The sequence below is a fragment of the Oncorhynchus mykiss genome, chromosome 11, assembly GCF_057628025.1.
Source record: "Oncorhynchus mykiss isolate SJ-2025 chromosome 11, ASM5762802v1, whole genome shotgun sequence".
Lineage (NCBI taxonomy): Eukaryota > Metazoa > Chordata > Actinopteri > Salmoniformes > Salmonidae > Oncorhynchus > Oncorhynchus mykiss.
The window spans coordinates 49,251,777-49,276,137 of record NC_143032.1 but is presented as its reverse complement, the minus strand read 5'-3'; the positions used below and the strand labels follow the sequence as shown (position 1 = coordinate 49,276,137).

General features: G+C 46.4%; 1 protein-coding gene across 17 annotated transcripts in view; it reads left to right on the top strand.

Annotated features, from left to right (window-relative positions):
• The window catches only part of LOC110535782 (intermembrane lipid transfer protein VPS13A), a 59,399-nt gene that overhangs the window by 689 nt on the left and 34,349 nt on the right, over positions 1-24,361 (top strand). For 6 of the 17 annotated variants that reach the window (XM_090190307.1, XM_090190303.1, XM_090190313.1 and 3 more), the window contains exons 2-42: positions 2,882-2,925; positions 3,038-3,080; positions 3,215-3,310; positions 3,373-3,474; positions 3,643-3,752; positions 3,844-3,903; positions 4,100-4,159; positions 4,280-4,360; positions 4,481-4,535; positions 4,762-4,889; positions 5,276-5,382; positions 5,620-5,791; positions 6,539-6,601; positions 6,863-6,998; positions 9,382-9,476; positions 9,606-9,748; positions 10,119-10,320; positions 10,482-10,596; positions 10,885-11,021; positions 11,341-11,473; positions 11,679-11,796; positions 11,912-12,056; positions 12,275-12,359; positions 12,489-12,667; positions 12,820-12,976; positions 13,542-13,621; positions 13,744-13,803; positions 13,930-14,125; positions 14,462-14,578; positions 14,901-15,004; positions 15,160-15,327; positions 15,512-15,819; positions 16,070-16,217; positions 16,354-16,528; positions 16,621-16,745; positions 16,861-17,030; positions 22,180-22,421; positions 22,548-22,870; positions 23,056-23,418; positions 23,662-23,763; positions 23,907-24,059. In XM_090190307.1, coding sequence (XP_090046433.1) covers positions 2,882-2,925; positions 3,038-3,080; positions 3,215-3,310; positions 3,373-3,474; positions 3,643-3,752; positions 3,844-3,903; positions 4,100-4,159; positions 4,280-4,360; positions 4,481-4,535; positions 4,762-4,889; positions 5,276-5,382; positions 5,620-5,791; positions 6,539-6,601; positions 6,863-6,998; positions 9,382-9,476; positions 9,606-9,748; positions 10,119-10,320; positions 10,482-10,596; positions 10,885-11,021; positions 11,341-11,473; positions 11,679-11,796; positions 11,912-12,056; positions 12,275-12,359; positions 12,489-12,667; positions 12,820-12,976; positions 13,542-13,621; positions 13,744-13,803; positions 13,930-14,125; positions 14,462-14,578; positions 14,901-15,004; positions 15,160-15,327; positions 15,512-15,819; positions 16,070-16,217; positions 16,354-16,528; positions 16,621-16,745; positions 16,861-17,030; positions 22,180-22,421; positions 22,548-22,870; positions 23,056-23,418; positions 23,662-23,763; positions 23,907-24,059 — 5,600 coding nt within the window. Of the gene's footprint in view, positions 1-2,881; positions 2,926-3,037; positions 3,081-3,214; positions 3,311-3,372; positions 3,475-3,642; positions 3,753-3,843; positions 3,904-4,099; positions 4,160-4,279; positions 4,361-4,480; positions 4,536-4,761; positions 4,890-5,275; positions 5,383-5,619; positions 5,792-6,538; positions 6,602-6,862; positions 6,999-9,381; positions 9,477-9,605; positions 9,749-10,118; positions 10,321-10,481; positions 10,597-10,884; positions 11,022-11,340; positions 11,474-11,678; positions 11,797-11,911; positions 12,057-12,274; positions 12,360-12,488; positions 12,668-12,819; positions 12,977-13,541; positions 13,622-13,743; positions 13,804-13,929; positions 14,126-14,461; positions 14,579-14,900; positions 15,005-15,159; positions 15,328-15,511; positions 15,820-16,069; positions 16,218-16,353; positions 16,529-16,620; positions 16,746-16,860; positions 17,031-22,179; positions 22,422-22,547; positions 22,871-23,055; positions 23,419-23,661; positions 23,764-23,854; positions 24,060-24,361 lie in introns of all 17 variants that reach the window. The other 11 variants (XM_090190309.1, XM_090190305.1, XM_090190315.1 and 8 more) reach the window with 6 other exon arrangements.

The window sequence follows — 24,361 nt, the reverse complement described above, 5'->3', positions numbered from 1 at the left end:
GATTGTTGTCTTAGATGTTAGCATTAGACAATGCTGCTGTGCTTGTTTGCTGATGGCAGGTTTACTAGCTACTACAGTACTTACTTATTTGTTAGCAAGGTTTTGTAGTCAACTGGCTAGCTACAGTATATTAGTTTGCTAGCTAGCTGTTACGCCAGCTAGCTAGCTAAATTGGCTAACGTTAGCTGGAATCTGCCAGCTAACCTAAGTTAGTTAGATAGCTACACTGTTTACACAAAAGTATGTGGACACCCCTTAAAATGAGTGGATTCGGCTATTTTAGCCACACCCTTTGACAGGTGTATAAAATCGAGCACACAACTATGCAATCTACATAGACATATACGTTGGCAGTAGAATGGCCTTACTGAAGAGCTCAGTGACTTTCAACGTGGAACCGTCATAGGATACCACCTTACCAACAAGTCAGTTGGTCAAATTTTTGCCCTGCTAGAGCTGCCCCAGTCAACTGTAAGTGCTGTAATTGTGAAGGGTAAATGTCTCGGAGCAACAATCAAATGTTATTTGTCACATGGTTAGCAGATGTTAATGCGAGGGTAGCGAAATTCTTGTGCTTCAAGTCCTGACCGCAGTAATATCTAACAAGTAATCTAACAATTCCACAACACCTACCTAATACACACAAATATAAGGGATGGAATAAGAATATATGGATGAGCGGCATAGGCCTGATAGTATAAAATACAGTATATACATATGAGATGAGTAATGAAAGATATGTAAACATTTATTAAAGTGGCAATAATAAATCACGATGACCGGTTGGTGACCATTGGCCATAGCAGTATCTAGGCATATTTCATTTTAGAAAGATATGATACTTGGAGAAAATGTATTGAAGGTCCCTTGCCAACAGACGAAGCACAAAATTGTCTACTGAGATGCGGCCTCTGTGAAGACGATCTGGGCACATGAGAACATACTGCACAGCTGGCTAATATTTGCTTTTAATGGAAAATGTACAGTGGAATTAGGCTAAGTTATTTGTCAGCTTAGGCTAGGCCATATGTTTCCAACATCAGGTTACTATGCATTTTATTAGTGAAGTACGCTGAGTGTACAAAACATTAAACACCTTCCTAATATTGAGTTGCACGGAGCATGGACTCGACAAGGTGTCGAAAGCGTTCCACAGGGATGCTGGCCCATGTTGATTCCAATGCTTCCCACAGTTGTGTCAAGTTGGCAGGATGTTCATTGGGTAGTGGACCATTCTTGATACACACATGAAACTGTTGAGCATTTTACATTTTTTATTTATTTTTAAACAGCGTAGCGCTTCTTCACACAAACCGGTGTGCCTGGCACCTACTACCATATCATGTTCAGCGGCACTTAAATCTTTTCTTTCCCGTTCACCCTCTGAATGACACACATGCACAATCCATGTCTCAATTGTCTTAAGGCTTAACAATCCTTCTATAACCGGTCTCCTCCCATTCATGTACACTGATTTGAAGTGGATTTAACAAGTGACATCAATAAGGGATCATAGCTTTTACCTGTCATGGAAAGAGCAGGTGTTCATAATGTTTTGTACACTGTGTATATTCATGTATCAGTGCTTATTGAGTCATTTTGAAGGTCAACTGCCTCTTAGAATAAACTTATCTGGTTTTAAGCAGCCAATGTGGCATTAGTATAAGTCAAACATTCATTATAGTGTCAAAATTGACTGCAAAGTGTAAATAGGATCATTTTGGTCAGTCAGTCACGTCCAAAACTGAGTTACTGGAGGTTTGGGTATGGATTACGATGGCGCACACTAACAAAAGAGAGAGTGCAATCAGCACAGCTGCTTATCAGCTGTGTGAGCTCTAGCCAATCATAAGTCAGAACCTCCAGACAGTGAGACAGATCTCAAATCAAATTTTATTTGTCACATACACATGGTTAGCAGATGTTAATGCGAGTGTGGCGAAATGACCATTATGCAGCGCCTCAGACTTGTTTACATAAGACAAGTCGCCTATGTTAAAATAACCCTTGGCCTTAGCCCTTTGAGTGGCTACTTATGTGTTTGATAGTGTCAATCACTTGAGTCTGCCACTTTTTTGAATTGAGACGATCATTGACAAGTTGTCCCAACTGCAACTTTTTAATTTTCCAAAACACATTCGCGACCTGTTTTGTAACATGATTCCCTATGAAACACTGCCAGACAGATACGCACTCTGGTAATAGTGAGAAAGTTGTACAAAACAACACTGAAGTACACACATGGCCAGTGACTTGATAAGCTGTGGCCTGACTGCTCAATGTGCCTGCTAGCTACTACCTGCTAGCTCCATTGACAAACACAGAGTTGGAATTTACCTAGCTAGCAAGTGGTTTGGGGCACTGATAATCGTGTAGCTTGTGCTTTATTTACGATAGATTGACAGCTTGCAGATAATTAAGTTGTAGATATGTTATTATTCTAAGAATTCAGTCCTGAGCGCACAGCCAGACTTTCCCGACTCAATAGACTGTATGCAGTTTTTCATGGAAATGTTTTAACTTGAGAAATACTGTCCCAAGTAACTTAGCTAGATGTAAAATTGCGCGACTACGACCTCCTCGGCAAAAACGTTGGTGAATGACATGTTTCTCGATTTATCTTGACAATTTTAAGGAAGCTAATTTTTTGAGGAAGTGGCTGTTGTTGCTACGGTGACTCAGGAGGGGCAAACAACAGTACCTGCCAGGGTATGATATGCAAACATAACACACCTACATCAAACCACACCCCCCCAAGAATTAGACAACTCTCGTTAGGCTTCAGTCATAGCCGCTAGCATTAGCGAGTAATCTTCAAAACGAGGCCAAATCAGGAAGTGCAGTCGCCATTTAAACAAATATTTTTTTTCTTTTTTTCTAGGTGATGCAGTGCTCAGAAATCTTGAAATAAAGGAAAATGCCTTGGTATGTTTGACATGAATGGCTAGGCCTACTACTAAACGTATCAGTGGTTAAATGCAAATTATGTAGGTAGATTCACATTGTATTGTGCTGCATATTTTTGTTCTTGTTTCAGAGTCAACTTGACATTCCTTTTAAAGTAAGAGCAGGGCATATAGGTAAGATTTGTCTGACTCTCAACCCAACACCTCCCATTACCATACATTCACTATTATAATTCCTCTCTATCTTTCTCACTCTTCAACCTTTTTCCTATTAACTGTGTGTGTGTGTGTGTGTGTGGATCTGTCAGGACGCTTGGAGTTGAAGATTCCATGGAAGAATCTGTACACCCAGTCAGTGGAAGCCACACTGGATGGAGTCTACCTACTCATCGTGCCCACAGCCAGTAAGAAACCTAGCTGTAGTGTGTGTGTGTGTGTTCTTTTTCTTAATGTTTGCGTGTTTCAGGTATAAAGTATGATGCAGAGAAGGAGGAGAAACAGCTCCAGGAGGCTCGTCAGAGGGAGCTGCAGAGGATCGAAGAGACCAAACAGAAAGCAGCAGAGCAAGGTCAGAGTTCATGTGTCTGTCTGTGAGTCACGCTTTCATTCCATCTTCAAACCGCTCTTAAATAGATGGTATAATGTCATTGAGTTGCAGGGCTGGCATCGGGCTAAAACAGACTCAGGACTGTGACCTGAATGCATGTACAATGTTATGTGTTATTTGGTGCCACAGAAAACCCCGCACTTGAGAAGCAGGACACCTTTGTGGAGAAACTTGTGACGCAGGTGATCAAGAACCTTCAAGTGAAGATCTCCAACATCCACGTCCGCTATGAGGATGATGTGTGTATTTGACCCAGTGTGCTACAGTTGTATTACATCTTTTTAAATGAGTGTATTATTTCATTACTCTACGCTTCTCTCACTCTCTCAGGTCACCAACCCCAATTGCCCCTTTTCATTTGGAGTGTCACTGCAGAACCTCAGCCTTCAGGTAATGCGTGAGGCCCCTACCTCGTGAAATCGGTCATTCATTGGAGATTGGAGATGATATTGCAGTGGTTCAATTTAGTTAAGGTCTGGATGTGGGATATGATATCTTTGTTGTGGTCAGGTTTATGATCTGTTTCTGGTCTGACCCTGAATCCATACCACGTCACGTCTCAACCCCATAACTGTGACCCCCACAGACAGCAGATGAGAATTGGATGCCTTGTCTCCTGGATGAGAAAGCCAAGCTGTTTTTCAAGGTAGTCAGTCCACAGCAATTGATATACTGTACGAGTTTTATGACACTGTTCAATTATGACACTGTTCTACTGTCTACAGCATTCTAAGCTGTTTTCTGTTCTGCTTTTTCCTCTCCTCAGCTTGTCCAGTTGGACAATCTCTTTGCTTACTGGAATGTGAACTCGATGCTGTACTCCAATCACATGCCAGATGAGGCCCTGGTGAGTCACAGTGCCATCATTCAGTGCCGTCGCGGAGCGGCGGGTCCCTTAAGTGAGAGTGATTATGTCTATCAATGACGTCTAACGAGGCATCTCTTCCTGTCTGTCACATTTCCACAGAGATGCCTCCAGGACAGCATCCCGGGGGGTTCCACTCCCATGAACCACGATTTCAGTGAGTGTCACCCAGTCAATATAAGGGTGTGACATCATTCACGTCTGGATCAGAGTCTTGATAGTCATGTTGTCACATCACATGATACAGAGAATAAAATCTCAGTCAATATAGTCATTGGAGTTTTTATCGTAATTGAATCTTCTCATTACAATGGCCCATGGCGGAATTGTTGACTAATTCTGTACCATATTAATAACCTTATTTCCCTGTTCATTGCTGGCAGTTTTTCGTCCGATAACGGCCGATGCGAAGTTGCGCATGAACCCCCGGTCAGATGTGGACTTCTCCTCTCCCAAGGTGGACCTGGTGGTCAACCTAAGAGAGGTGGCCGTGGAGCTCAACAGACCACAGGTGATGGAGGGAGATATGAGAAAGATTAAACATTTTAATCGAGCAAAAGAGAACAGGAAAGTACCATAAAAATCATTTAAGTCTGCAGCCAGATTTAATTTGGAACATTTCTTCAACAATGTGCATAGTAAGGAGGATGACTATTATTTAACCACAGTAAAGTAAACTGATGCATGCCATTTACACAATCGGAACTCGCGTTGGATTATATACCATCCCGTCTATTTGAAATGTTAGTTGTTTTTTCCCAAAGATCTGTGCGCTCTTGCATTATGAGCGTTGCCCAGAGTTAGAATTTCGACACATTTTTAAAGTCACTGTTTTATTGTTTTCCGCCTCTGTGCTTCTCGATGACCCCTGAACTCTCACCCCTTCCTTCTCTCCAGTACATCAGCATTCTGGAGCTCCTGGGATCAGTGGATATGATGTCACGCAACCTGCCCTACAGGAAATACCGGCCGCAAGTCCACGTGCACACCAACGCCTATCTATGGTCAGCTCTCACACTTTTTCTTTTACTTACAATTCTTTCCTCTACTAAAAAAATGTCACACCGACAAAAATGTTGGTTATTGTTGCTGTTTAGACGGTGAATGAGTGAATGCATTTGATTGATTGTATTGTTTCATGCCATCCAGTATAAGATACATTTCCTTCAATCGATTTGAGCTATCGTGATGTACACGTGCTGGTTCTGTTGTGACTGTCACTGCTTGTGTATGTCATCTAGGTGGCAGTATGTGATCACAGGCATCATGGAGGTGGACGTGAAGCCGCGGCTGCACATGTGGTCGTGGCAGCACATCCGCTGCCACCGGCAGACAGTCAAGCAGTACAGAGAGCTCTACAAGGCCAAGATCACCAGCAAGAAGCCCACTGAGAAGCAGCTCAGGGAACTGGAGGTGTGTAGAGATCAGGGCGATGTTCATTAGGTACCAAATGGAAGACAATGAACTGAAACAGGGAGAGACTACCTGGGCATTAAGAAACACTCATTAACATTTTCAGTTCTGAAAAGTTTTCTGTTGCATTCCCTAATGAGTGCAACCCAGACCTGAGTTCAAATAGTATTTGTTTTCTATTCAAAACTTGAGCAGTGCTTGATTGAGCCTGCCTGTCTGTAATAGGACCAATGGCATAGTCCTCAAAGTGCAAACCCTGCCCATCTGGCACACCAGCCAGGCTCAATCAAGTGTTCAAACTATTTGAAAGGAAACAAAATGCTATTTGAACCCAGGTCTGGTGGAGATTGAGAAGGGCCTAGTCCTCATGCTCTGAGTTGCATTCCCAGTCTACTCTGCTGCATTGATTGATGATGGACATTAAAGGTATGCTCAGCGACATGACGTAGATGCAGAAAGTACACCGCATAGTGGTCAATTTCCTCAACAACTAACGCTCTTCTCCACTGTTTTGGTCCCCTAGCTACCAAGCTGTAACAGTGTGAAGCGAACCTGTGCACACAGATACTGTGTGTGTGACTGTGTGAGAGCGAAATCTTGCATCTTGCTCATCTCAGTATCTGCGGTGCTGCTCGTGGCAACGTCATTTTGCTGAGTCTACCCTTTTAAGTAATTGATGGATTCCCATAATGGTCAGGGAACTGTTTTAATGGACTAGACGATCCGTCTTTCTTGCCGTGTGCCCAGGAGCCTGAGCGGACTCTGGATATTTTTAACATCACTCTGGCCAGGCAGCAAGCTGAGATGGAGGTACGGATTGAGCAATCTGTTGAATTATCCCTAATGAACTATCCGTCTTCTCTGTATGTACTGTACTCAGTTTTGTCTGTCTACTAACTAATTTGTTCAAAATGTCAGAAAAGCGTGACTGAAATGACCCTGCTCAGTCACACTGCTGTAGCGTAACCACCAGTGCAACACGTGGTCACAGTGGAACTAAGTGGTTCTAGCTAGTGGTTGAGGCTGAAGTGTTATGTATAAACTGTGACTGGCGCTGGTCGGTCTTTCCAGGCAAGCAAAGCGGGGCTGCGTATCTTCCGTCCGGGGGTGAAGGTGGAGGAGGAGGAATCTCAGGGCTGGTTGGGCTGGATGTGGTCCGGCTGGTCAGGAGACTGTGGCGCCGAGGCCAAGGAGGTCAAGACCGGAGGTGAGATCGCCCCCGTAGCCAATCGCCATGCTCCATTTTGTACATACAGTGCCTTGAGAAAGTATTAACACCCCATGACTTTTTCCACAATTATTTACAGCCTGAATTAAAAATTGATACATTTTATATTTATTTTTTTCCTACACACAATACCTCATAATGTCAGAGTGGAATTATGTTTTTTTTATTTTTTATTACAAAATGAAAAGCTGGAAGATCTTGAGTCAGTAAGTATTCAACCCTGTTGTTATGTCAAGCCGTTCAGCAGTAAAAATGTGCGTAACAAGTTGCATGTAGTCACTCTGTGTGCAGTAATAGTGTTGAACATGATTTCTGTACCCCGCACATCTCTGTACCCCACACATACAATTATCTGTAAGGTCCCTCAGTCGAGCAGTGAATTTCAAACACACATTCTACCGTAAAGACCAGGGAGGTTTTCCAATACCTCACACCTATTGGTAGATGAAAAAATAAATAAATAAAAGCAGACATTGAATATCCCTTTGAGCATGATGAAGTTATTAATTACGCTTTGTATGGTGTATCAATGCACCCAGTCACTACAAAGATACAGGCGTCTTTCCTAACCTAGTTGCCAGAGAGCAAGGAAACCGGTCAGGGATTTCATCATGAGGCCAATGGTAACTTTAAAACAGTTAGAGTTTAATGGATGTGAAAGGAGAAAACTGAGGATGGATCAAAAACATTGCTGTTACTCCTAATACTACCCTAATTGACAGTGAAAATAAGGAAGCCTTTACAGAATACAAATATTCCACAACATGCATCCTGTTTGCAACAAGGCACCAAAATAATACTGCAAATAATGTGGCAAACAATTAGCTTTTTGTCCTGAATACAAATTGTTATGTTTGGGGCAAATCCAATACAACATATTACTGAGTACCACTCCCCCATGTTTTCAAGCATGGTGGTGGCTGCATCATGTTATAGGTATGCTTGTAATCATTAAGGATGGGAGTTTTTCAGGATAAAAAAGAAACGTTGTAAAATGTCGTTGTCTGCTTTCCACCAGACACTGGGAGATTAATTCACCTTTCAGCAGGACAATAACCTAAACACAAGGCCAAATCTACACTGGAGTTGCTCACCAAGAAGACAGTGAATGTTCCTGATTGGCCGCATTAGTTTTTACTTAAATCTATGGCAAGACCTGAAAATGGTTGACTAGCTATGATCAACAACCAATTGGACAGAGCTTGAAGAATTCTGAAAAGGATAACGGGCAAATGTTGCACAATCCAGGTGTGGAAAGCTCTTAGACTTACCCAGAAAGACTCACAGCTGTATTCACCGCTAAAGGTGCTTCTACAAAGTATTGACTCAGGGGTGTGAACACAGTACTTATGTAAATTTAGATATTTTTGTTTTTCATTTTCATAAAATAAAAATATGTTTTCACTTTGTCATTATGGGATATTGTGTGTAGATGAGTGAGAGAAGAAAAATCCATTTAATCCATCTTGAATTCAGGCTGTAACAAAACAAATCAATTTAATCCATTTTGAATTCAGGCTGTAACAAAACAAATTGGAATAAATCAAGGGGTCGGAAATACATTCCGAATCCGCCCCCTATGATAATGCAAAGACCACCAGGCCAATCAGTCAGCTGGTCATCAGTGTGTCATGAGCATGCCAATGCGCTGCAGTTACTATTTTTGATGAACAGTGTTCTTCAACCCTGGTCCTGGGGAACCATTGGGTGTGTAACTAGGGCTGACACGATTACCGTGTAACCGACCGTTATCGACGAAGACGGTCATGAAAATAAGATAACCGTTAAACGGAATCTAGTGGATTAGTTGAGTCAATGGTGTTGATGTTGGGCTGGAGGTAAAAACCTGCAGACCCTGTGAGTCTCCAGAACCAGGATGAAAGAACACTGGACAAAAATAATTCCAATTGGACATTTAACCTGTGCCACCCTTATGAAGTATTGAATCACGTTGATGACAAGGTTCTCAAGATGATGGTTTTGGACCAAAGATGTTCATGTATGTCTGTAGCGTTTCCACCGGCATTTCTCGCATCATTTATTTTACAGACACAAAAGGAGAGCGCGAACAAATGATCTGTCGGCATTTTCTGAACTTCCTGTTTCTATCACAGGTGTCGTGATTATACTTTTTTTCCTTCTCCGTACGATATGACTTCACTCGCATATAAAACGTGGATGGGAATGTGGTTGACTTTGATTTAACCGTGCACTTGGAACCGCATTTTGCACTCTACCTTTTTGTGAAGTTGATTTGAAGTATTCTGGATAAGGTCCTCCTGATGTTTTAATGCCGCTATTGTAAATCATAAGACACATTTCCACATCGCATGGAGAATGAATTATTATTTTTTTCCCTCAGCTTTCGACGAGCTTATGACTTCTGCTGAGAAGGCCAAACTCTACACCGCCATCGGCTACAGTGAGATAGCTGTCAATCATAACCTGCCAAAGAACGTGAGTTGCGACCTGTATATTCCCACACACTGTAGGGCTGTATCACAATCCCTGCCGTCCTCCAAAAGAGAGGGAGATAATCCAGGACACTATTCAGTCTCCCTTTTCTCTCTGGTCTTGTTTGTGCAGTTTGAGGATATGAAGATTAATTTCCACATGGAGAGGATGTCTGTCTCAATGAAAGACAACAAGGACCAGAATGAAATCCTCAAACTCACAGTTGAAGATCTGAAATCCATGCTGACCCAGAGGCCCGGAGCACAAGCCATTAAGTAAGTACAGTATGCCCTCTGGGGTGTGTTCCCGAAGGTGAAACATTCAGAACGTTGCAGATAGATATTAATAGACCTGACATGATGCCCAATTCTACTTGACATACCGGTAACGTTTAACGCTTCTGAACAAACCCTGTATTTAAATACTTTCCCCTTCCTTCTCTGCTCTGTTTTAGTGCCTTATCAATGGGATGCACTATAGTTGGCATTTTATTTTTTATTTTTTTTGTGCCACCATTTTGCGATTCTCAGTTTGTCTATATTTTCTCTCTGCGTTTCTTTCTTCCCCCCTCTCTCGCTCTTCCTCGGTCTCAACTCTCTCCCCACTTCTTTCTGCCCTTGGTTCTGATGCGGTTTTTCCTCTCAGGCTGTCGGCCCAGCTCAGTCTGTTTGAGGTGACAGGACTAGCCAGTAACCGGCCGGCACCCACATTGCTGTCGTCAAGGAAGGCTGCCACGGTAACGGGGACGCCCTTGTTGGACATCCTGTTTGAGACCAACCCTCTGGATGAGAGCGCTGATCAGCGGCTCCGCGTCGAGTCCCAGCCTCTGGAGATCATCTATGATGCTGTGAGTGTGTTTGTTTGTGCGTTTTTGTGTGTGTGTCCTGTGCACATAATTGTATTCCTGTCGTTCCTCGGTTCAATCAGGCATGTTAGAACAAAAGTCTGCACCACCTGTTTTTGTGTGAGTGTGTAACAACATGGATACCTGTCTCCCTCTCCGGGCAGGTGACGGTAAACAGCATGTCTGCGTTCTTCTCGCCGCCTGATGACCTCCAGCTGGACGATCTGACCAACGCCACTCTCATGAAGCTGGAGCAGTTCCGAGACCGCACCTCCACAGGTCAGAGCCCCGCCTCTAGCTCTGACTGACAGGCCACACTCGCACTCCTGGCCTGTCACAAGAAACCACGGCACTGATAGATTTTTTTGACGTGTGCCGCAGACCCAAACAGAGATCTATTCTAATTTGACTTTCTATGGACATTTTACTCTGAATCATCAGACAGGATACAAGCCTTTGACCTCAACCTCCACCCCATACTTCCTCCTGGCACGCCTCCCTCCCGTTTCGTATCCATATGTAAGAACATGTTGAAGTATGCCCTCCGTTCTATGTCGTTGTCTGCAGGACTGATGTACGTGATTGAGACCCAGAAGGTTCTGGATCTGAACGTCAACCTCATGGCCTCCTACGTAATCGTTCCCCAAACCGGCTTCCACGACTCCACCCAGAACCTCATGCTATTGGACCTGGGCCACTTCAAAGTAAGTCACTTCAACGTGCTCAGTGCGAGTGGTTGGTTCGGACTTGAGTGATTTGAGAGACGATGTATTGAGAAGTTGAGAATTATGATCCAACACACTTTGTCTTTTTTCTTCTTCTTGTGAGTCACTAAATTCACCTGGAAAATGGGACAGTAGAGGTAACACACTAACAGTTGTCTTCAACACAATTTGACCACAGAGAAGGATCCACTTGCCTGACTGTTTTAATTGACTTGCCCCAGGCAACCGTTAATGTCAATCCCTGCCTTATGAACAGGACTCTTCACCCAGGTGTTATGGCATTGTCTTGTGTTATCAGGTGTCTAGTCTGAGCAGAGAGGGGCTGCCACAGCTCTCTGTAGGGAGAAGTACTATAGAGGACATTATGTCCCGGGCCTACGACAGCTTCGACGTCCAGCTCAGCAGCCTTCAGTTCCTCTACAGCAAACCAGGTACGCACGCCGACGGACGCAGGCACACACACGCAAACTCGCGTATGGAGACACACACAATTATCGGAAAGTTTGCTGCCCAAATTGTAATGTGACGCAACTACGCAGGGAATACCTTTTGTGTAGCTTATTGTGTCCTTGCGTTGGGTGATTAGGTAGACTATAAATGAGGCTTAACGGCGCCAGTGGTTGTTGTGTGTTTTAGATGGGGACTGGAAGAAAGCCCGTAAGCTGAGGCAGTCGGCCCTCCACATCCTGGAGCCTGTTGACGTCAAGGTGGTGTTCAGCAGAGCCATGGTGGTCACAGATTCCCGCATGCCCAAGTAAGAGGGAAAGGTGGGGGTGCGGGTTGGTGTGATGGACAGTCAGCCACTGTGTAATGGTGTTTGTCAAATAGCTGGTCAGATGAATGATATGAATAAAGTGTGTGTGTGTCAGGTTTAAAATCTCCGGGGAGCTGCCCCTCCTGTCTCTGAGGATCTCTGATGATAAGGTACGGGGCGTGCTGGAGCTGATCGACAGCATCCCGCTGCCAGAGAGCAGGCCAGCCCCGCGCAGCACCAACGCTCACTCAACATCCAAGGTGCTAACTCTACTGGGCCTCTCTATCTCTGCCTGTCTGTAGGTCGACTCTGTCTGTAGGTCGACTCTGTCTGTAGGTCGACTCTGTCTGTAGGTCGACTCTGTCTGTAGGTCGACTCTGTCTGTAGGTCGACTCTGTGTGTTGTGTTTGTGTGTAGATAGACAAGCCGATAGAAATCTATGTGCGGCGTGTAATCTCTGCTTGTGTTCATGACGCAGGCTTTAAAGCAGTCGTACACCCCTCAGCTAACCCCCAGGAAACCAACCATGGCTGAACTGCGCAACTCCCTAATATGGGAATCAGGTGAGAGACACGTGCACACACACACACACACACACACACACACAGCCCTGTGTACACATTACAAATGGATTATGTACTTTAATACGCATACACACAGTGTGGCAATTACGCGTGTGTGTGTGTGTGCAGGCTCAGAGGAGGACCTGTTCTACGATGCTCCCAGCTCTCCTATAGGAGACCGTCCGTTCTTCCCTGACAACATGCCCAGCCCCTTGCAGCGCTCCGACTCAGTCAAGAGGAGAGGTCTGGTCAAGAAAGACCCCAAGAAGAACATGACCGAGTTCCTCATGACATTTGAGATCAGCAAAGTATGGTTAAAACTCATCTACATCTGTGTGTGTGTGAGACAGAGAGTACCTAAACACTTCATTTAGTTGCGTTCTCTGATTGCTAGTATAGGAGCGCGTGTGTGTGCGTGCATGAATTTCAACCTCCTCTCCCTTCTTCTTCTGCTGTCTAGCTGTCCGTTCAGCTGTGTCGTCTCTCTGGAGGCGAGGAGGTCACAGTGTTGCACCTGGACATCGAGGGGCTGGGCACCGAGCTGAAGCTACGTACCTTCGACATGACATCCTACACGTTCCTACGAGAGATCTGCCTGGAGTGCCCCGAGTACATGGGTCAGTGAGGGATTGGCTGGTAGAGCTGTCAACTGAGGCAGAAGTTCACAATCGGGGGAAAATATTTGTGATCTAATTTTGGACACATTGAAGTAAATATGTAAATGTCGAAGTGAGCGAAAGGTAGTTCAAACTTGAATGTGTTTGTTTTCTGGAGATGTTCTTGAAATGCCATTTGAAACCAGCTCTATTCTATTGGTTTTCAAATGAACTTCATTTCGCTGTCCACAGCATTCAAAGGCGCTGTTCTAGTAACGTTTGTTCGCAAGCCATTCTAGTTGCGTCTTTAGATCACCCCTCTTTCTATGCTTTTTACATAGATTTTCATCTCTGGCACCTGGTGCTCTCAGAACTGTGTTTTTCCTGAGATTGCTTTTTTTTTTTAAAACACTAGCAGGACCGCCTTGTGTACCTTGCTGCGCTTGGACTGTGAAGACATTTTGTGTATATATACCTATCACACGATTAAACATTGTTATATGTTGTTGGTAGTTGTATGTGCGTGGCATGTCTGCAGACGTGCGTATGTGTGATATGCTTTCCCTGGTTTTGTAAACTGTTCCAGATTCAGAGGAGAAGAAAGTGCACCTGATCACCACTCTAGACAACACAGAGGATGACCTCCTCACATTGGAGTACACTAAGGTACACACACACACAGACACACACGGTGAACACTTCCAACAGTCAACACTGTCGTCTTGCATTCTTCATCCAATGTAGATTTAACAGTAGAGCAGGTCTAATAGCATCAGTGTCTCTTTCAGGCTGATAAGAATGGGCCAGAATTCAAGTCTGAGTACAAGAACACTGAACAATCAGTTAAGGTAATGTCTTGCAATACAGTACAACTGTGTTAACCCGCAGTTGGAATTTCAACATCTCACTTCTCTGCCTAGTTGTATAAGTGTGGGTTCATAGTGAAGGTGGTATGTCTGTGTGTGACGTCTCAGGTGAACTTCTCGTCTCTGGACATACACCTGCACACGGAGGCTCTGCTCAATGCCATGAACTTCCTGATCAGTCTCCTCCCCCCGACCAAGGAGGTGGCGCCCAGCCAGGAGGAGCTGCCCACCATCCCCGAGGAGGATGAGGGAGAGGGGGAGGAAGGCGAGAAGAAAGAGGGATCGGCTGTGGCAAAAAAAACCTGTAACTATCCGTTTCATGGAACAAGTTCTGCTTACTGGAACTTAGACTTCTCCGCGTTGTGATATTGATTTACAAATTCATGATTCAATGTAGTCGAAAGTGGAAGAGACATCGGTTAGGTCATATACTTCCAATATGTTTGCATGTGGAGATATTGAGTAGATGCGTATTCTCCTAATACGTAGATTAGCTAGCTAAACCAAATGTACATTACTATACCATCTTCATGCACCACTTGACATTAGATGTATTCTGATGCACCAACAGTCATCTTCACATCGATGGTCCTTTGAAGTTTTGACGACATAAAGGTCTCTCTGCCCCCTTTCTCCTTAGCTTCTAAGAAGTCAAAGTTTGAGGATGTGGTGAATTTGCACATCAGAGCCGATCTCAACTGTCTGAAGGTTTTCATCCGAGGCCAGAGCCACAGGATAGCGGAGATCCGCATCGAGGGTAAAGGCCACCTGACACAAGTCCCCGCCTACAACACATGTCCACAACATAAAGTCAGCAGCTACATGCATGACTTATGATGGCCTCTGCATCAAATATCAAAAACATGTGTGTTTGTGTGATGTGTTGAAGGACGTGCGCACACACACACACACACACAGATTATAATGATACTAGTGCCACCTTGTGGTAGACATATATAAACCACTGATGATCGTGTCTTATTGGCTCTTGTACTGAAACACCTGTCTATGTTCTAGAATTGTCCTACCCCTCCTCCTTCTGTTCTACCTGTTCTCTCTACCTCTGTTCTATGTTCCAGGCCTGGTGTCGGAGGTGCTGATGAGGAAAAAAGCGGTAGAGGTTCTGGCCAACCTGAAGAACATAGTCATCCTGGACTGTGATAAGGAGGCGTTGTACAAGCAGGTAGCCTCGGATACAGGGCGCTTGTTAACATGTTATTTTCCCAGTCGAGGGGGAACATTCCCGAGAAGTTGCGATTTAAGACAAAACAAAAATCATTTTTAGCTTTTTGCTGGTGTGATTCTAATGAGTATTTCGGTACGAATTCTGTGTCCTAGTGTGTGTCCATAGCCGATGAGGAGGTGTTTGCTTTCCGCATGGTGAACCACACTGAAGCCACGGAGGGCGACGCCTATCTAGACATGGGTAAAGTGGACACCAGCGTCACCCTGACGGTGGGCTGCATCCAGGTCATCTTCCTCAACAAGTTTGTCTCCTCCATCCTGGTAAGAGACCCGCCTCCATCTTTCTTCATTCCACCTTTCTATCTTCTAACCGATTCCTGTTCTTTGAGAACCGGTACCTTTACTAATACCGGTACAAAAATGCCCCAGAACCTATTGTCCTGAGTGCTATGATGATCCACGAGCACTTTGTCACATGACCTGACTCCTCTTCCTCCTCCCCCAGGCCTTCATCAACAACTTCCAGGTGGCCAAGGAGGCCCTGGCTGAGGTGACGGTGCAGGCAGCGGAGAAGGCGGCCACAGGGGTGATGGAGCTGGCTGAGCGCAGCACCCGCATCTCCCTGGACGTGGACTTCAACGCTCCCGTCGTCTTCCTGCCGCAGTCGTCGTCCTCCGCCAACGTCATCGTGGCCGACCTCGGGATGGTCACGGTCAAGAACCGCTTCGCCATGGTCCCCTCCCAAATGCACGTCAAGATCCCTCCCGTCATGGACACCATGACCGTGGGCCTCAGCGACCTCAAGATGTACAGGTGAGAGAGACACACACTGGTAGTCAAGTCATTCTGTAGATGTACAAGGGATGGGAGTTAAATGTCATAGATGCGTAGTTGTTTTACAATGAAAGGACTACTTCATTTTTGCACTGGGATGTGAAGTGTTGATTAACTATTGACACGTCTGTGTTATTTCACGTACTTTTGCATATTTGGTCCATCACCAGATGTGCAGCAAATCAGAACCTGTAACGCTGTGTGTGTGTTTGTTTGTTTGATTGTCCAGAACCACCTTTGAGGAGGGGAGGTTTCAGGGGGAAATCCAGCTTCTGAAGCCGGTCAACCTGGACCTGTCCATCCAGAGGAACCTGTCAGCCTCCTGGTACCACAGCATCCCCGACATAGAGATCACTGCTCACCTCAAACCAATGAACGTGAGTGTGTGTGCCGGAGTGTATGCGTGTGTGTTCGTTAAAGCCAACTCTCAATGAACAAATGTTAGTGTGTGAAATGAAATGTTAGTATGAAATGTTGATGCATCAGTGTTACGGTGTGTGTGTGTCTTACTAGCTGATCCTGGGTCAGGATGATATGACGGTGGTGTTGAGGACTCTGAGTGGGAATCTGTCAGAGACGTCAGACTCTGCTTCCCCCCCTCCTCCTCCGCGTACTGTGGACCGCTCCGACACGGCCTCTACCAAAGGCTCACAGGCGTCAGGAGGTACTGGTACTAACCCCACCAGCGGTGAGGACAGCAGTGTGTCAGTCTGGGTTGAATTTGGATGTGTGTTGCTGGGATTGTGCTGTTATTATAATTGTGTTGAATCCTGTCTGTAGGCAACACGGTGGTAACTGCTGCAGTGGTGGAGACCCAGAAGAGCACCAAGCTGAAGAGCACACTCAAACTGGACTTCAAGTTTGACTCCATGACCCTGGTCCTGTACAGCCCCAATGGGACTGAGGTGACTACTGCACCACTACATGCCTTCATAAACACTGGCATTTAACATGTAAAACTCCATCCACTTGGATATTCTTACGCCCACAGACAGAGATGTTTTGGTGTGTGTCTCCAAGGTGCAGGTGTTGGACTCGAGGGATGAGCAGCTGAAGCTGGCTGAGTTCACCCTGGGGACTATCTCTACATCTGTCCACATGTTTTCAGACGGATCTATGAAGGCCTCCGTCAAACTCACAGACTGCCTGCTAGACGACAAAAGATGCAGGGTCAAGAAGATCACTGCCAGGTAGAGGACACACCCACGGTTACCTTGGTTTCGCTACACCCGCAATAACATCTGCTAAACACGTGTATGTGACCAATACATTTGATTTGGTACTGAGCCTACTTATACATTCACAAAACCTGGGAGAGATGCCACAGAGTGATGTGTGTGTGTGTGTACTGTGAACATATGATTGTGTGACTTGGTGCTGGCGTTGATGTATGAGGCTCAGTGTGTGTTCTTCAGCGTGGCATCATGTTCATCACAGCTTCACCATCTGTCTACTCACATAGGACTGTCACACAGCTAAGATGAATGGCTTTGGTTAGCAGCCCCATCATAGTCAAAGCAACTAAGGTAATCTCTCACTCCCAGTCCATCAAAACCCACGAGTAAGGATAAAGTCTGTCAATTGTGTTGAGAGAATGGTATCTTTGTATCTGTCGAACAGAAAGTTAGTCTCACTCCTCAATGTAACATAATTGGACTAACGGATTACAAGGTATTTAGTGCACTTATGGTAGGGTTTGTTATTAGTGCTGTCGTGACTTTGATTTAATGTGATGACTGTTATTGGACTGTTATTTATCTTATCAACTATGTTTAATTGTTACTCTATTAAATGAATCATGAAACAATTAATTCATTAGGAGTTTGGGGCACCAAGGGAGAATTTGTTTAGTTACCATCTCCCGAAATATATATTATATAGCAATAAGTCACTTAATAATCATTACCTCGTATCAGTCTCATTCTGAATGTCGCAGACTTCTTGAATCCACTTTTCTGATTTATTCAGTTCTACACATTTGATTTAATTTTATTATTAGTCGACCTAAATAATAACACAGAATACACATACATACTTACATGAGACAAAAGTCCCTAGTGGACTGACCAGATAAGATGGCTTATTACACAAATATGGAAAAGGGGGTGTGGAAAATAGAGCGATAGGGGGCAGGGACAATTATTGTACATTTGACAACTACTCTCACAGTAACCATATACCTTGCACACGAGCCGCCGCCCGTTTTGTTAAGAAATGCAATGCATTTACGTGTAGATGTCTATCTGTCAGGGGAATAGCTCGATGGGTGTAAGCCTCTGGCTGTCCACCAGAGGTCACACTGTCCTGTTTTGGTCTCGTAGTGGAGTGTTCAAATAGAACGAAGGTTATGTGTATAACCACAGTTATGTGAGCTATATGGATCACTCCAATATATTGGTATCACTCTGCGACAGAGGCATACATCAAATGTGTGGATTTACAGATTTACTCCCGTGTATACCTGTGTCACGGCTGGGGTCCGCCCCTATATATAGACCCCATGGCCGCGACACGTTCTCTACATCATTTCTGAGGCGCTTCTAGCACCGTAGAGGATTGGAGTGATCCATATAGCTCACATAACCGTGGTTACATACGTAACCTTCATTATGTTTCACTATATTGGATCGCTCCAATATATTAGTGTACCCGTACCAGATTTAGTCGGTGCTAGAGGGACCTGTCCAGCCAGTGGCGAAGTCCCAGCGCGGGATCGAGACGCAGGGGCCGTCAATGTAGAAAGGGCGGGGTACCGGCACAGTCCCCGGAACGGGAGGCGATGCCCAGGACTGCTGAACCAACCGTAGAGGGAGGTGCCAAGTTACCCGATAGTACCTAGCAAAAGGTACAAGAGGAAGCCCAGCTGGCCGTAGTACAGTTATCAGCGAAGGGCACTCCTCTCAGTAGAGCCCAGGACACAGCCACACCTTGTGTTAAATGTGCCACCACAGAACGCAGCACTGGCCTGCCAGCCAGGCAGTATGCTGTCATAGTTGTGTCTTCGATCCAGTGAGAGAGCCTCTGCTTGATAGCCCAGCAACCAGGACTATTTCACCATAGCAGACAAAAAGCTGACCGTGTCCGCTCCACATAGGCAGCCAGTGCCCGGAGGGAGGCCCAGACTCCCCCGCCACTGCCGCGGGGTCGTAAGCGGACAGGATAAAAGGGATGTTCACATGCCTGTCTGACAGAACCTTCGGGAGGAATGAAGGGTTGGGGTGGAGAGATATACTCCTCCCACCAGGGTCCATCTGGTAGCACTCAGAACTTACTGAAAAAGCATGGAGCCCACCCACCCTCTTCATGGAAGTAATCGTTACTAAGAAAAGCACCTTCATAGAGAGGTGTTTCAGGGAGGCAGACTCCAGCGGTTCGAAAGGTGGCTTTGGCAAAGCTGCCAATACCACATCCAGATCCCAGCTCGCCATTGAGCGGTTCCTAGCTGGACGCAGGCGACAAACCCCCTTCATAAACTTGGAGACGCCCCACTGGCCTGTCCATCCACCCCACATGGCAGGCAGATATAGCAGCCAAATACCCTCAGTGTAGAGGCTGCCAAGCCCTCATCCATGCAAGACTGCAGGTATTGGAGGACATACTGCACCATGCATGACTCGGGCACAACCTCAATACTAGTGCACAACAACCACCAGCTCAACTGATATGCCGCGGTTGTAGCCGGTCACCTTGCTCTCTGCATGGTGTTCCTTACTCCCTCCTGTAGTCCTAACATGAACCATTGGTGCCGTTCAGCGGCCAAGCCCACAGTCTAAGGCGGTGCGTCTTGAATGCCACAGTGTTTCCCCCGGCCTGAAACAGTAGGTCGGGTCTCAGGGGCAGTTGCCAAAGTGTCCCAGACAACAGGGACAGGAGAAGGCTGAACCAGGGTCGTCTTGGCTAGTATGAGGCCACCAGCAGCAGACAATGCTCCTCCATCCTGGTCCTGTCTAACACAGCCTGGATCAGGGGAAAAAGGGGGAAATGTGTAAAGCTCCAGCCCTGGCCAATCGTGAGCCAGAGTATCCAGGCCCAGATGCCCTGGTGGCTCTGACATGGAGTACCACATGGGGCAGTGTGCATTGCTCAGGGAGGCAAACAGGTCCATCTGTGCCCTCCTGAACTTGTCCCACAGGTGCTGCACCACTTGGGATTCCAGTCCCAAGGTGGCGGGCACTCTATCGAGAGCATATCCGCTGCCACGTTCAGGATGTCAAGGATGTCCCTCAGCCTAGAGAAGGAGCTCCCGTGCTATAAGATTGAGGCAGTGGGACCTCAGTCCACCCTGATGGTTGATGTAAGCCACCACTGTGGTGTTGTCTGTTCCAGTGCAGTGGCTATCCAAGTGAGTAGGCTCCTCATAGCCTCTCGAGCCACTGGCGGCTTCTGATACAGTGCCGGCATTGTCCCCCAGAAACAGCTTATCACTGTCCAACAGGGAACAGCTGTCGTCACCATCGAAGCTATCAACCTCCTGACGCAGGGCATGCGCCCTCTGTTCAAGGTGGTCCCAGCAGTCTTACTCATGCCCCAGTCCAGGACTGGCAGCAGATGGGTTCTGCCTGCGGTGGCTCCGGCCACGTTTCGAGGGAGGGGTACTGGGCCCAATAGAGGGACTAACAGTTCGCTGCTGCACCACTTCTGAGGGAGGGAGCTCGTCCCCAGCCTGAGCCCCGGCCTGACCGACCCACTCGCGCATGCCTGCCAATCACATCAGGCGCAGGCGTTCTGAGAACACCACACAAAACAGGCATCCAGTAGGGTGCTCCACCGCCCTCTCCGCGTGGTTAAAACCCAGGTAGTGCATACACGAGGTATGAAGATCCCCAGGGGGATGCCACCATCACACCTGTCACAAAGGGAAAGCCATAAGCTCAGCCAAGCCAACAAGGCTACGGAGAAGGGGTCCAACGCCCTGAGAGAGCTATGTCGTGACCCGCTTGGAGGTATAGGAACCCGGTGAGGGATAAATTACCCAGTACCTCTGCAAACACAGAGGAAGACCCCTGTGGGAGAAAAACAGGCAGTGGAGCACTCGAGGGGCTTGACCATGTGGCCAGTTGCAAACAGCTAGTGAGTATACTTCCACGCAAGATATTACACTTACCAGTGACTTAACAAGTGAACTTCAGAACGTTTGTAACTCAAACCATACGGATGTCCACTGAGAAAATGAAAGAGAACGTGTGTCTCGGCCATGGGGTCTATATATATAGAGGCGGACCCCAGCCGTGACACAGGTGTACACGGGAGTGAATCTGTAAATCCTCACCTCGGATTAATCCCTCCGCCACGGAGTGATACCGATATTTTGGAGTGATCCAATATAGTGAAACATAACAGAGACTCTGTCTGAGATGGGATTTTCTTCCTTCCACCTCGTGTCTTTAGTCAAAGTTCTAGATCCCTTTTACATACACAGCTGCAGACTGTCAATGTTTTGGTCTTGTGGGTTTTTATTCACCTTGTGTTGAGTTTGCAACCATTTCAACGTGTGGACCACGGTCTCAGATCTTTTGGTCTGCATTTTAATTCTTAGGGAGTCCTTTTAAGCACTCTGGTCGAAAAGGGCAGTTCCATCACACTGACAAGTTCTTCTGACCTCATTCGGGGCGTGGTTTAGTTAATGTGCAAGGGACATGAGAACTAAAATCACATTCATATCTTAACAAAAAGAGTTTCAGCATTCTTCATATTGTATGGAAACTTAACAGCCGAAGGGGGTTTCCTTCCTAAGTTACAGTATTTGGGTCATACAGTTTTTAATAACGTCACAAAATGAAAAGCGATATGACATGATTATTATTTATATCCCCACGGACTATTCTTAATATTCCTACCTTAGAAATATTGTTCCGGTATTTACTTTCTTGGTCATTTATAGCTTTGGCGGCAAATGTCTCCTGGAGGTCAAAGGCATTCCTTTGGGTTGGTACTGAAGAGCAGGAGAGCGTTCTCTGCTTCATAATATTTACAATTGGCGTGAAGTGTCATTTAAAAACGGCACAGCCCCCGCTCTCCTTTCTTGTGCCTTGGATCCCTGACCAGGAGTGCCCCTGCTATAGGGTTTGTTGTTAGTGCCCCTGCTATAGGGTTTGTTGTTAGTGCCCCTGCTATAGGGTTTGTTGTTAGTGCCCCTGCTATAGGGTTTGTTGTTAGTGCCCCTGCTATAGGGTTTGTTGTTAGTGCCCCTGCTATAGGGTTTGTTGTTAGTGCCCCTGCTATAGGGTTTGTTGTTAGTGCCCTTGCTGTAGGGTTTGTTGATAGTTCCCTTGCTGTAGGGTTTGTTGATAGTTCCCTTGCTGTAGGGTTCATCATGTCCCTTTGGCCTCTGTCTGTCAGGATGATGGCGATGCGTCCGGGCGCTGAGAGGAACGTGATGGTGGAGGTGAACTACAAGCAGGGCCGCGACGGCACCTCTTTGGACACGGTGGTGCAGGACGTGTACCTCTGTGCCAGCATGGAGTTCCTGCTCACTGTGGCCGACATCTTCCTCAAAGCCAGCCAGCAGGGCTTCTCCTCCGCCACCCCCAAGAACAGCAGTAGCACTAAACCCACTGCAGCCGCAGCCTCCAAGGAATCTGGTATGACACATTCAAATTTCACACTTCACATTATTCACCACAAATGTCATGTTTGCACAATGTGAAGTTTTGGATTGGATGCCCAATGTACACGCCCCTGCTTTCCTCTCTGGTTCCGTAACACAGCTCCAGTGGGGGTGGTGGCAAAGTCAGAGATTAATGTTCTGGTGAAGAACCCCGAGATTGTGTTTGTGGCCGACCTGACACGTGCCGACGCCCCGGCCCTGGTCATGACCACGGAGTGTGAGCTGGTGATGAAGAGCGACCTGGACGGTCAGCTGATGACTGCGGTGGTCAAGGACCTGAAGGTGGTGGCCTGCCCCTTCCTGAAGGAGAAGAGAAACAAGGAGACCACTGTGCTGCAGCCCTGCCAAGTGTTCTTCAAGAGCACACAGTCCTCCACCTCCCCGCAGGCCATGGAGGTCTGCATCAACGCACTCACACTCAAGGTAGGCCACGGCCAAAAACAAAACCATCCCTTTAAGACAGGAACCAGCGTCTTAGTACCTGTTAGGAGCATATCATTTTGGTCATTAGACCTTAGTCACCTTTTTCCTGTGTTTTTATTTCTGGCCCAGCTAGCCAAACCAGAGTGATGTGCCTCACGTTCCATTCTCCTCTGTGCCCCACCCAGGTGTCGCCCATCATTATCAACACAGTGATTACCATTCAGTCGGTGCTGAGCCCGGCCGGTGCCGAGACACCCCAGTCTGAGCTAGAGAGCCCCGTGCCCCCAGACCTGTGGGAGCGCCGGTCCTGGAGGGACCTCAAGCTGTGGTTCCTGGAGGAGGAGGGTAAAGACGAGGATGCCCAGTCCCTGGTCCCGCTGATTCCCCAGGGCGAGTCCCTGCAGTTGGCCATCAACTCCATCTGCCTGACACTGGAGGCAGGGGTGGGCCACCGCACCGTCCCCATGCTCCTGGCCAAGTCCTCCTTCCACGGTGACGTCAAGAACTGGAGCACCCTCATCAACCTGCACAGCCAGCTCAACCTGGAGGTCAGACACTGCACAGCTCTACACAACCCTTTACACAACATCTACATGACCTTTACACATCCCTTTACACACACCTCTACACGACCTTTACACAACATCTACATGACCTTTACACAACCACTACACATCCCTCTACACAACCCTTTACACATCTACATGACCTTTACACAACCTCCGTTCAACTAAAACATGGGTTTAGTCAGACTGCATTTAGTGTACAGTAACATTGTGTGGTGTGTTTAGGTTCACTACTTCAACGAGGTGATGGGGGTGTGGGAGCCACTGCTAGAGCCCCTAGAAGATGAGACCCGAGATGGATTCAGACCCTGGACCCTGGGATTAAAGGTGACCCTTGCATGCATACATACATACATACAGTAACTCACTCACTCACTCACACTGTCCCATGTTCCACACACATCCTTCATACGGATAGTGGAAATATCCACCACACACACATAGCGGCTATGCATCCCCCTGAACTGTAGATGAAGAAGAAGCCAGTGAAGTACACAGGTATTTCAGAAGAAGTGGACTACAGCATCCCTGACTACAAGACTGTCATCAGCATCAGCAGCAAGGACCAACTTAACATCACCCTCTCCAAGTGTGGACTGGGCATGCTCAGTAACCTGGGCACGGTAAGTCAATGACGTCACACACCAGCACTCTTGTACAGTGCATTCGGAAAGTATTCAGATCCTTTGACTTTTTCCACAGTTTGTTACGTTACAGGCTTATTCTAAATCTACACACAATGCCCCATAATAACAAAGCAGAAACAGGTTTTTCTACATTTTTGCAAATTTTTAGAAAAAAACTGAAATCTTTCAGACCCTTTACTCAGTACTTTGTTGAAGCAGCTTTGGCAGCGATTACAGCCTCGAGTCTTGGGTATGATGCAAAAGCTTGGCATGCCTGTATTTGGGGAGTTTCTCCCATT